Raw genomic sequence first — 11,020 nt, 5'->3', positions numbered from 1 at the left:
AAAGACAACTATTTTCTGGGGGCTGGTGCTGCAAAGAATAGGTTTATGAAGTTACTGCTACTTGTTTTCCAACTGAGAGGACAGAGGTGGTTTGGGGGCTTGCTCTTTGTTTGTAGTATGGTTGGTCCTCTCTTGCTGAGTAAGTACATACCTTTGTGCTGCTAGAAACATGTACAGGCATTTTCACAAATATTTTTTTCATTATAGATTCCTCTCTGCAGCTTTTACTTAGCTAAGTGTCAGTGCAGAGTGGATAGTGTAATAAATCGGTTGCTAGCATGCAAATATAGTTATTTCTTCTGCTTAAATCAAAAAGATGCTTTTGCAGAGTACGTTTAGACTGTTCTTTTTATCAAGAGGCATTAACTTTGCATTTCGTACCAAGAATTCCAAAGCCCCTAACTCTTATCCCAGAACAGGTTTAAATGCAAGATAATCTGCAAAGGACGGTTAGCATAAATTATATTCTTCAAAGTTAAAGGCTATATAAAAGGAAAAGTTAATCCTTGAAGCTAATTTTTATTCTGGGTATTAAGAAGGGCTCTTCTGAACAGATTTTATTCATGTTTTTTATAGGTTATCAACTAGTACGTATGTTTTTAATAAAAATGTGGTGTCCATAATAAAGTGTATTTGTAATCAACTGGCATCCACTTTGTCTCCAAGTCCATTTTAATCCAGGATTTAACTGATGAGAGGCCTTGTATGTTTGGTTTCAGCCATCTTGTTATTTATTTAACTGACAGTCTGACTCAGAAGAATTTTCATCTTTACCACGATTGCACAAGGACAGGAAACGTCAAAGTCTTGAAACTGTGGCAACTTAAGTAAGTTCAGGTATTTCATAATCCCTTAGCCTAGAAACGTACTCTTCTACCACTGCGAAGCGAGGACTGTCAGCCTTCCAAACACGTAATTGCTTTCAGCCCTGGGAAGCTGCAAGACAGTAGGAACTTTTAAAACCTTATGTGGTTAAAGCCCTTCTACAGCACTAGCTCCTCACAAAGAAATTTTCTGCTCTTTTTTTTTTTCGTTTATGTACAAATTTTATGATTCTCTCCCAGATTTACATAATGAACTGGCAACAAGTAATAAGAACTATCATCCTTAGATGTAAAATGATTAAAGTGGTAATTCCAGTAGCATGCAAGAATTTTTGAGCATAAAGGTCTTTATAAAATGGAGTATTCATTACTTGTCATTGCCTCTCTTCTGCCTCAGATTTGGGGGAATTTTGTTTTGAGACAAAATCCATTTCCTGCTGTAATCTGCAAATGTAACCTAACCCTTCCCCTGCTGCGCAAGTGTCTTGGATGTTGGCGATGCCCTTGGTCCCTACCTGCTCTGTTTCTGCGGCACGTCTGTGGCAGCTCGTAGTCTTTAACCGGGATAGCAGGTTGCTATGAGAGGCTGTGGTGTCTGGCGATGACTAGGGCTGTGTGGACTTTCACCCTCAATGTCTTTTGCGTTGTCGCCTGAAGTTGCAGAGGATTGAGCCTGATGATCCACTCAGCTATTTCTGGGTCTGGGCCAGGGTGGTTTTGCCAGTTACAGTTCTAAAGTACAAACAGCGTTGTTGCACTGAATGTTTTCATCATACTGCATAGTCCCTACGAAATGCTTTAAAGCAACATTTTCTGATGACTGCTGATGCACCTACAACCTTGGTTACTTACACACAGTAGCTGTAAGAGTAGGTTTTTTGTTCAAATTGCTTTGCACACATCTTTCTACGGGCCTGTCCTCCCTGAAACATAACAGCCCTGGCATAAGAAGGGCTATAGCTGAACAGGTCCAGGTGAATAAGATCCAGCCCTTTCCACTCACTGAGCTGCAGCAGACTCTGGTTAGGAAACAGCTGTGCTGTAAATGGACTGTCTAATATGTTTGAAGTGTAAGTAATTTATTAGACACCTCTGAGACAGGAGGCAAATATTATCTTCATCTTACAGATGGTGGAATTAAGACACAGAGCTGGTTTCACAACTGTAGCTAAAATTCAGGTTACACATTATTTTGCGTTAAATTCGGATCAATTACTTCTTTGAATTAGAAATCATCCAGAACAGCATTGCACCTAAAAACTTGAAAAATCATTTGATTTATTTGTTATATTTACACATTTGTCTTTAAGCTAAAATTTGAACTTTTTGGAATGTTTTTGTGTAATCAACTCTAGTTTTAGCCCTTCATACCTTTTTGCTATTTAACAAGTATTTTAATAAAAGTAATTTTTTCCCTTAGCCCAGTAAGTATAGCAGTGTTAAAAGTTCGACTATACAAAGTGCCTAGAAAAGCATTCAGCTCAGTAATCGGTCACTTCATATTTCTTTCAAATCTTTCTTAATCAAGTCTTGTAATAAATAAAGACTAATACCAACATGACAATGCTGTTTTTTCAAATTGTTCATTTGCCAGTTTAAACAAGATAAAGAAAAGAAATGAATACTTAATGTGGACATTGTTTTACCAAAAAAAAAAAAAAAAAAAAAAAGGGAAAAGGAGAGAAACCAAACCCCCAAAACAAACTGACAAAAAAGAGGACACAGAGGAACACACATGGAATGATGAAAAGGAACAATGATATTGCACAACTTCAGGTCTCTCTTCCAAGATTTTGATCCATGTAATTAGGTGTGTATCAATTCAGCAAAAAATTGTGTCCAGATAAATGTGTAGCAATTTGAGTGACTCTAGAACTGTAGACTGCTTTCAATTCCTTCTGACTGCTACTTGGAGTTCTTCTCTAAGAGAGCAGGTTCCTGTCAGCTGCAGGAATAATAAATAAGTCAACATGTTGATTCTACATTTTGCTGACCAACCCTTCAAAAATTACCCATAACATTCACAATTCTTCTATATTGTAAATACACTAAGTCTTCAAAGTACTTGGGTCTTTAAACACAACTTGTATCAAGTACTCAAACTATATATGAAAAACAATCAATCAAGAACATTCCCTGATTCGTTGTGGTTAACTTGAGATTGCATCTCATTTTGCAAGACCAGGACTTCTCAATGTATCAGCGTTGCGTTGAATGTATAAAAGTCACAGCAGGGTAACATTAAGGGAAAAAAAAAAAGAAAAAGAAAAAAAAAAACCACGCTAAGTGGATAAAAGGTCTTTACAGCTACAATCTTTGCTAGACCACCTCTTAACAAGCACATACTGTTTGCTACAGAAATTAGCTAATTGTGTCATTTGGGCTATAGTAGTACTGTTTGCCCCCTCAACTGCTAGTATGACAGTCTGTGTTTATATAAACTTTGCATTTACATGCAGAACAAAATATATTTTTCTCATATCTGATTTCATATCTGTTTGGTGGACTGATGTGTCAGCCAGCAGGGCTTAACAGATACATTTAATACAGGAGACTGAGATACAGTATGTTTATTCTTAACTTCTGATAACCTAAGAACTACAAGAACGAGAGATGCAGTATCCATTTGCTATAATCCAAGACAACCATTTTTAGGGAGAAAAAAAGTAGAGTAAGTGATCAATGCTAACACTACATTAGTTCCAAATATTTTTTTTTCCGTCAGAGTAGCTTAACTATTTATTGTCCATCTGGCTCACTTTTAACCTGATCAAGTTAAAGGTGACATATTAAAGTTTAAGGACTGTTGTTTCATCAAAACCAAAGCAAGTTATAAAAACCATGAAACCATAATTTCACTGTAGGGCTTGTTTCATATCTTCATATTCCGCATCACTTGTAGAAAAGGGATAATGCATCTCAGTTTGCTTACAAGCTAGGAGATCATTTTGAAGTCTGCATATTCCTAACTGCAAACAAAATATAGCACTTTTAACAGGTTATAAATAAACTGGTTTTCAAGCATAGAGCCAGCCCAACAATAACAATACACTATTAAAAAGACCTAAGGCAATGAATTCCATCTCCAATGGAAAAAAAAAAAAAAAAAAAAAGAAAGAGAACTGTGCAAACAAGCTTAAAACTATTTGTGCCAGTGTTATAAAATGTAGATTTCAATAAAGCCTTGACCCAAATGCCAGGACTTGTGAAAAGAATCAGAACAAAACTGGTTACTTTATTTAGGAAAAAAATACTCTTATCTTGCTGCTAATAAAATTGGATACACGCAGTTTAAACATTTACAGTTGCTGTAACACTTTACACAATTCCTATATATGGGTGTAAGAACAAACATTAAAAGACAATGGTGGGTCAAGGCTTTACATTAAAAATAACAACCTACTTTTCTATAGTCTCTAAAATACTATGTTTTTTCCAATATTTGCAGCCATTCAGGAATATTTTTTATTTATTTATTAGGAAATGTATACTTTGTGCATGATCTTAATTCCTAATTCCTGGCTCTTTGGGCTGAATGACAAAAGGATCAAACCCATTAAAGTGGATGGTCTCCTTGAAGGTTCAGTGGAGAAACCCTGGCTCAGTTAGTCTCATATGATGAAAGCAGTGCTGCATCCACTGGCTCCATGCAGGATGGACAGGTAAAGGATCTCATCAACCAGTCATCTATACAGTCCAGGTGGTAGATGTGCATGCACGGCAGAAATCGGATAGGGTCCCCATAAACAAAGTCCATCATACAAATGACACATCTGGGGGGCGAAAAAAAAAAAATCATAAAAATATTTAAGCTGCTGTTACCACACTGGAAATGAAAAGTAGTGTAATATCTACTCCTGGATATGTTTGAGTCAAACAAACTTTTAGTACTTGTAGATACTGCGAGGTGTTCTTAGCTCTGTCAGTGCTGGCTCCACCAAGCACTCGATTTTTTGGGCGTTTCCTTTGCAGTATAGGTGCCCGTGGTTACACCGCTAGCGAGGGCAGGAAGCCGCCCGTAGGCATGGCAGGGGCAGCTCAGCAGAGTGCGTAAAATGAGAAATGGTAAAAGGGAGCCATAAAGGTGAGGAAGTAACGTGAAATTATTTCCCCGTGAAGAGAGGATAAAGAGGAAAAAAAACTTGTAAGGGCATGAATTACATGGGTCGGGAAAGTAAGTTTCACCTGGAACAGGAAAACAAGCGAGGATAAAGGAAAGAGCCTTCTGTATGGTCATTTGTTTCAGAAAGCGACATTAGATTACAGTCCCTGAAAATAAGGCACAAACAGGAGGACAAGATGAGGTTTCCCAGGGCACTATCATAAACCAAGGCAACAGCCATATTAGTTCAGTTAGGTTTCTGTAACTTACTCTCTGATCTTCTTCTCGGAGCCATCTCTTCCAGGATCATAGACTCCTTTAGGTAGATGCTGAATAAGGCCTATCCTCTGCGCTATCCTGATTTGTTCCTCTTCTGTCAGCTGTGTTGCTAGCCGAGTCTGGCTAGGAGTCGGGTGATAAACAGGAACAGGGACCTGCTCCTAAAATTAAAATACTGCAGTTAAACCACAGAGGCTTTCCTAGCATTTCGTAGCACAGTACAGGCAATGTATTTAACTTTTCCTCTCTCAGTCCTACAAATGTTTGTAGGATCTCCCACTCCTACTTTGCAATTTTGGGGCTATGATTAGATTAAGGATGGGATAAAGAACTGAGGCCAGTATCTTGAGCAAGGAGCTGCTCGTGGTTGTCCTCTGCAAAAGCTTTTTATCTCCACGGATCATTCATACATGAAATACACGTACAACAAGCTCCACATGACAGCGGGCAAATAAACCTTACAAGCATCTGGTGAACTGCTAAGATACTGAATTGAACAACGTAACGGCTGAGGAAGAGTCCCCAGTATTTGCACCAAAAAGTACATTTTTTTTACATTTAGGAAGAATTATTTGCAAAGATGAGGACAGTGCCTATTCTTAAGAGTTTTAGAGAGGAAGGCTTTATTGGTTCTGTAACAACTAAAATTTATGTGAACTGTTCTGGGCCACACAAGCTCCAATCCAGAACTGTAAATTTAATTCTTGTGTGTTTAAAAAATGTCACCTGAAGAATAGCTTAAGTAATCCAAGCTTTACATTTGTTCTCATACATTAGTATGATTTTACAAGTTCTCCCAAGCTGGACTTCAACTGCTGTATGTTTAAAGTACATATTTCCCAAACAAAAAAACAGGCAACGTGTAGGTATTATGCAGTCCTTCCTCTGCCACATTCTCAGAAGCTTCTTTTGAATATTAATGAACTTCAGATCAGATATTTTCACTAACATTATATTAACATGGTACTTATTTTACTTGCTTTTAAAGTGCTTTTTTGGACGTAAATACCAATTTTGAACAGGAGATACTATTAGGACAGTATTGGCCAGTAGCCATAAATCTACTGTTAATAGGGAGACGATTTCTTGCAATAGGCCTATTTTAATGGTACTTCTTAAACAGCAGAAAAAAATTCAACTTATAGATGTGTTCTGAAAATAAACCTAGTGCATCAGAGACACAATAGCATCGATTCATCTGTTTGAAAAATGCAAAAGTTGATGTTTCAGGGGACATTGCTGCAGAACAAGCAGACTGCGGGAGTGTGTGCAGCTTCACCGCCGGCAGCGCTGCTGCAGCACACCTCGCCTCCGACAAAGTTCCCATCGCCAAGCTCCCGCTCGCTCGTCACTGACACGGGGAAGTTGGGGGCTTTCACTGTCTCTGACAGAGCAACCACCTTCTGAAACGTGCATGTCCTCACAGAGCACGGAGCGCTGTGGGCATCTCCAGGCATTTCTAGCAGCAGGAAGGAACGCAGCCGCGTTCCCCTCTCCTGTTCGCTCTTTGCCTTTTGGCCTGCTCCGGCGATGGTCTAGTGCGGCGTTCAGCGTTCAACTGACACCAACACCTGGCAAAGTCCAGTACGGGGTTTAACGCATGTAATACTGCGCTTGTAAAACCTGATAAAGCGATTCTTCTTTCACTGCTAGGAAGCATGGCAAGTGGAAAGACAGACAGGACTCCTGGAAGGCCGGGAGAAAGCAGCCCGAGGAGCGCGCGGCCTCTCGCCGGCTGGTGCTGGGGGTGCCCAGCAGCAGAAGTCCTTGCTTATGAGAAATGCTAATCAAAAATACGAGTCTGCCTGGCAATGCTTCTTTTAACACAGTGCCTACCACTTGCAATTCAGCTGTGGGGTAGAATTCACAGTCTTCTCCTAATTTAGTGACACTAGGATTTCCCCCTCTGATTTCCTAGCAGAACTCAGAGGAATTATGAGAAGGTTCAAAAGACAAAATGCCAGTGGTTCTGTAAGTTTGATTAATTTCCTGACTACTCTAAACCGTATTTCACAGAATCACAGATTTCTTCTCGATCAGCTGCCTTTTAATGGTTTAAATTATCTAAAGTATTCTCTAATCACCGTTTGGATAGGGAAAAGCACCAGCTGAAGCTAGAGATGACCTGTCAGATAGAACAGTATTCACGAAGTGGCTCTGCAACCTTTGGTGCCAGCAAAATAAAGCATTTTTTCCCCTCCCAAATGCTGCAGACCCTCTGCACTGAACACATCAGCTCAAGGCAGAGCCCAGTCCTGGTTTTACGTTTCAAGAACTTAACACCACAAACTATCAGTAACTTTTTTTTTTTCCCCCAAGGCTTTGCTATACTTCTTTGGACCAATTATTAAATCAATAGCAGAAGACATTACTGCTAGCTCCTTTATTTGTTACAAAGACATACAGAACACTTAGCGTTTGGAGAGAGATGCACCCTCCTTCCCGTCTTAGAAAAAAAGAGGAGCAGTATAACTAACCGCATGCACGGCACAGCTTGGTGCTAATTAAGGGCAGAAGGAGGGGAGGCTACTGTATTTAATACAGCTCCCCTTGGCAAAACCATGACTGCAAGTGATAACGCAGAAATACAAGGAAAGGCAAAAACAGGAGGAGGAAAAAAGACCCAAGAAATGTCTGAAAGTAGCCGTGACAACTGATAGTGAATGCTTATAGCTGAAGAACAGCAAACTGATCATCTCAGCAGAAATTTTACAGCAAAAGGAAACTTAAGTAAGAATCTGTTGTGAGTTAAAACTATCACATTTGGACAACTCTGAAATGAGAAATCAGTCATGCTATCCAACTGACAACTGCTTTGGTTAAGTTCTGGACAGTAAATTAACTTTTAAGCCTGTAACAGGCCAAACAAGAACAAAACCTCACGCCCTTGTTCTAGTCTTTTACAGACGCTTGCTGTGAGCGACCACCGCGGGACCATGTACTTGGGGAACCCATTTGTGCATTACTGCAGTGCCCCTCTCCTGTGGGTGTCGTCTTTCCCGCAGAGACCTGAGGATGAGGGGCCTGATGGACCCCCCGGGCCCCCTTCCCATGCCCAATACACAAATGCTTTCCTCACTGCCAGCACGGTGTGGAAACACTCCTCCTTTTGACGTCCTGTCTCAGGTTCCCTCCCTGCAGAGCCAGCACCCTGTGCTACGTCTGACGTAACCAATTAAGGCAGGAATTTATAGTTGTCAGCCGTGGGCTTCTATAATTTCACATACTAGACAAGAATCTCTTGTCAGATGAGTAACTCCGGATGAAAATGGTGCTGTCTTTCACCATGATGTCTTCATGCTTGTGAATATAAAAAAAAATGGGGTTGGTGTGGCTCCCAAGCTGTTGTGAAAAATGCATAAATTGTACTACTGCAAATAAAAAAGTGACCACTCAATACCCGTGATCCGGTGCACTTCCTTAACACGCTGTCTGGTGGCACTTCAATCTCGCCTCCCGATTACTATTAAAAGCCTGCCCAAACTGAGCTAGTAGTCCACTGGATACAAACATACCAGTGAAATGGAAGAACACAGCCGCACACATTGCAGAGAGTCAAATTATAGGGTACACCGACAACGACCTTTTCAAACCAGTCCTCTCCCCTCCAACAGATAAAAAGAAAAGGTGTGTTTATACCTGCATGATTCTAAAAATATTTTAAACTATTTATTCATGAGAACATGAGAGCCCAGATTTCTCTGACTTCGTTTGTTGAAGTGACATTTCGGTATCCCCAGAGGGGTCGAAGGAAGAGATGGCGTAGACTGCATGAAGCGCTCCCTCAACCAGACCCTGACCACCGCCCATCAGTCGAGCTGGGCTCCTTCAGCCCCCGGTAGCCCCGCTGGCACGCACCCAGGCTGGCCCCGCACGCAGCAGCTACCGCCGCCGCATCACCACACCGGCAGCTGCATCCTCTGGTTTCTCCACTACCAAATCTCTGAAGCATTTTTGGAAGTTAAGCTCATCCGACAATAATTTCAAGCCACCTGGAAGGACAGAGTGCAGCCCTGCCTGTGCGGGTTTATCACCCCTTTGCAAATCTTTCACAGTTCATAACGGCTACTTTTATCAACCCACGCTAAGGCAAGGTCCCGCTCACTCCAGCATAGATATTCAAGGGTAACGACGTGAGGATTCGAGACTTCGGTCAACTTACAATCTTTTTTTATGTATATATAAATGTCAGGGGACCTCTAGCTACAAATGTATTACCCAAGTAATTGTTATTTTACTCCAAAGACGAGCATGAATTTATTGCTCTGGTGTCTCACTTTTCCCTTATCTACCATGGAAAATGTTTTTGCAGACAAAATTACAAAATACCGAACTTCTAGCCAAAGTCCGTGTTATTTATCATTTGATAAAGATGTCAGGCATTTCAAACTTCCCTGTAAAAAACCTAAAAAAAAAGGCCAAAACAAATAATCAAAACCACATATTAGTGTCAGGCAATGAAATAAAAATCACTTTCTGGCACTTAATTTGCTTTAACTATTTTTTTCCCATATGAATTTAGTAATGGTGAAACATCTCAGATGGCCACAGTCCTGGAGATACTTTGTGAACAAGAAAAAAGTTGTGTAAGTGGTGTCAGCACAAGTCTCCCTGGCTTTCTGTGCACAGAAATCATTCGTTCCTAATGTTTATTCGGCCCTTAAATAACAGCATTAATTTAGACTCGAGGACTACAGCAGGGTTTGTGTCTCCATCTCACCCTGGCTCCTCCTCCTTGGGGGGGGTGGGGAATCATAGAGGGCATCTGGAGGTCTCCATTTTTCACTTCTAATGAAAATAAACATTTTCACACATGGCTTAAAAAGCCCAGACACTGTGTTTCTGCATGCAGATTCCCAAGCACGCTTTGGGTTCTCGCCTAGAAAAAGGAGGTTTCCTCAAGCACAATTTTTAGTTTGAAGTTTTCTCATCAATGCAACTTACCTTGGTTACTTATGCTGCTGTAAATCTGCTTTTCTCTTCTTTTACAGCATTTTCATCTTGTTTTTGCAAGTGCAATGAATTTGTAATACTCTTAAAACAGGTCAGTGGTAGATCAGAAACTCTTAATCCCTGGATAAAGATTATTTTAAGATCCCTCTACGCCATATATCAGCAGTATGTTATCAGGGCTTTTGTTTGTTTGTTGTTTTTAATAATTGCACCAACATGCACAAATTATCCTTTCAGGAAGGTCAAAGGCAAGATGGATAATTCATAACATCTAATAGTTCCAGAGGTTAAAGCTTCACTGCTGTCCCTGAGATCCTGTCTACAGCCACCTGCTTTCCACTATTGACTGCTTTGCTTGGTTTCCATCTCTTAAATTTTCTTCCTCATCTAATCCAATGCTCTCAGTGTGCCTCACCCTCGGATATTTATTTGCATTTTAACACCAGATCAACAGCGTATCTATTAATTCAGTCCGACAAAGGAGACAAACGTCTTCCTAGCTATGTTTATCCTAAGTCTTTTTTACATTTTTTTAAATACCAGTAGGTATAGCGCTTATGCTCCTTGCGGTTGCTGCCTAATTAATTAATGCAAATATAACAGTTCAATTTGAATTTCCTCAACCGTTCCCACAGCTCTTTTTTGAAATCCCTTCGATATGCAAATGTCTTTCTTGAAATGTGTTGTCTGAAAGCAGCTGCACTGGTTCACATACAGCTGCAGCAGGGCCACAGACACTTTACTGCTCACCAGCCCTCAAACACTGATCTGAAAAGTGGCCTGGCCTTTCTGCAGCTCTAACAGCCTCGCAACATCGCTGCCTGTTACAACGCTCATCGTCACTATACAAATCTTTCCGCCT

The 11,020-nt window shown here is 40.4% G+C and overlaps 1 protein-coding gene across 1 annotated transcript in view; it reads right to left on the bottom strand.

The window, feature by feature from the left end:
* Positions 1 to 4,039: 4,039 nt before the first annotated feature.
* The window catches only part of RNF11 (ring finger protein 11), a 31,811-nt gene continuing 24,830 nt past the window's right edge, over positions 4,040 to 11,020 (bottom strand). The window contains exons 2-3 of the mRNA XM_050901288.1: positions 5,197 to 5,366; positions 4,040 to 4,597 (exon numbers count right to left, since the gene is read on the bottom strand). Of these exons, the coding sequence (XP_050757245.1) occupies positions 4,426 to 4,597; positions 5,197 to 5,366 (342 nt within the window). The 3' untranslated portion in view covers positions 4,040 to 4,425. The remainder of the gene's footprint in view (positions 4,598 to 5,196; positions 5,367 to 11,020) is intronic.

Source organism: Gymnogyps californianus, chromosome 8, assembly GCF_018139145.2.
Source record: "Gymnogyps californianus isolate 813 chromosome 8, ASM1813914v2, whole genome shotgun sequence".
NCBI lineage: Eukaryota > Metazoa > Chordata > Aves > Accipitriformes > Cathartidae > Gymnogyps > Gymnogyps californianus.
Note: the sequence above shows the minus strand (reverse complement) of the source record. Positions and strands in the feature narration are given on the sequence as shown.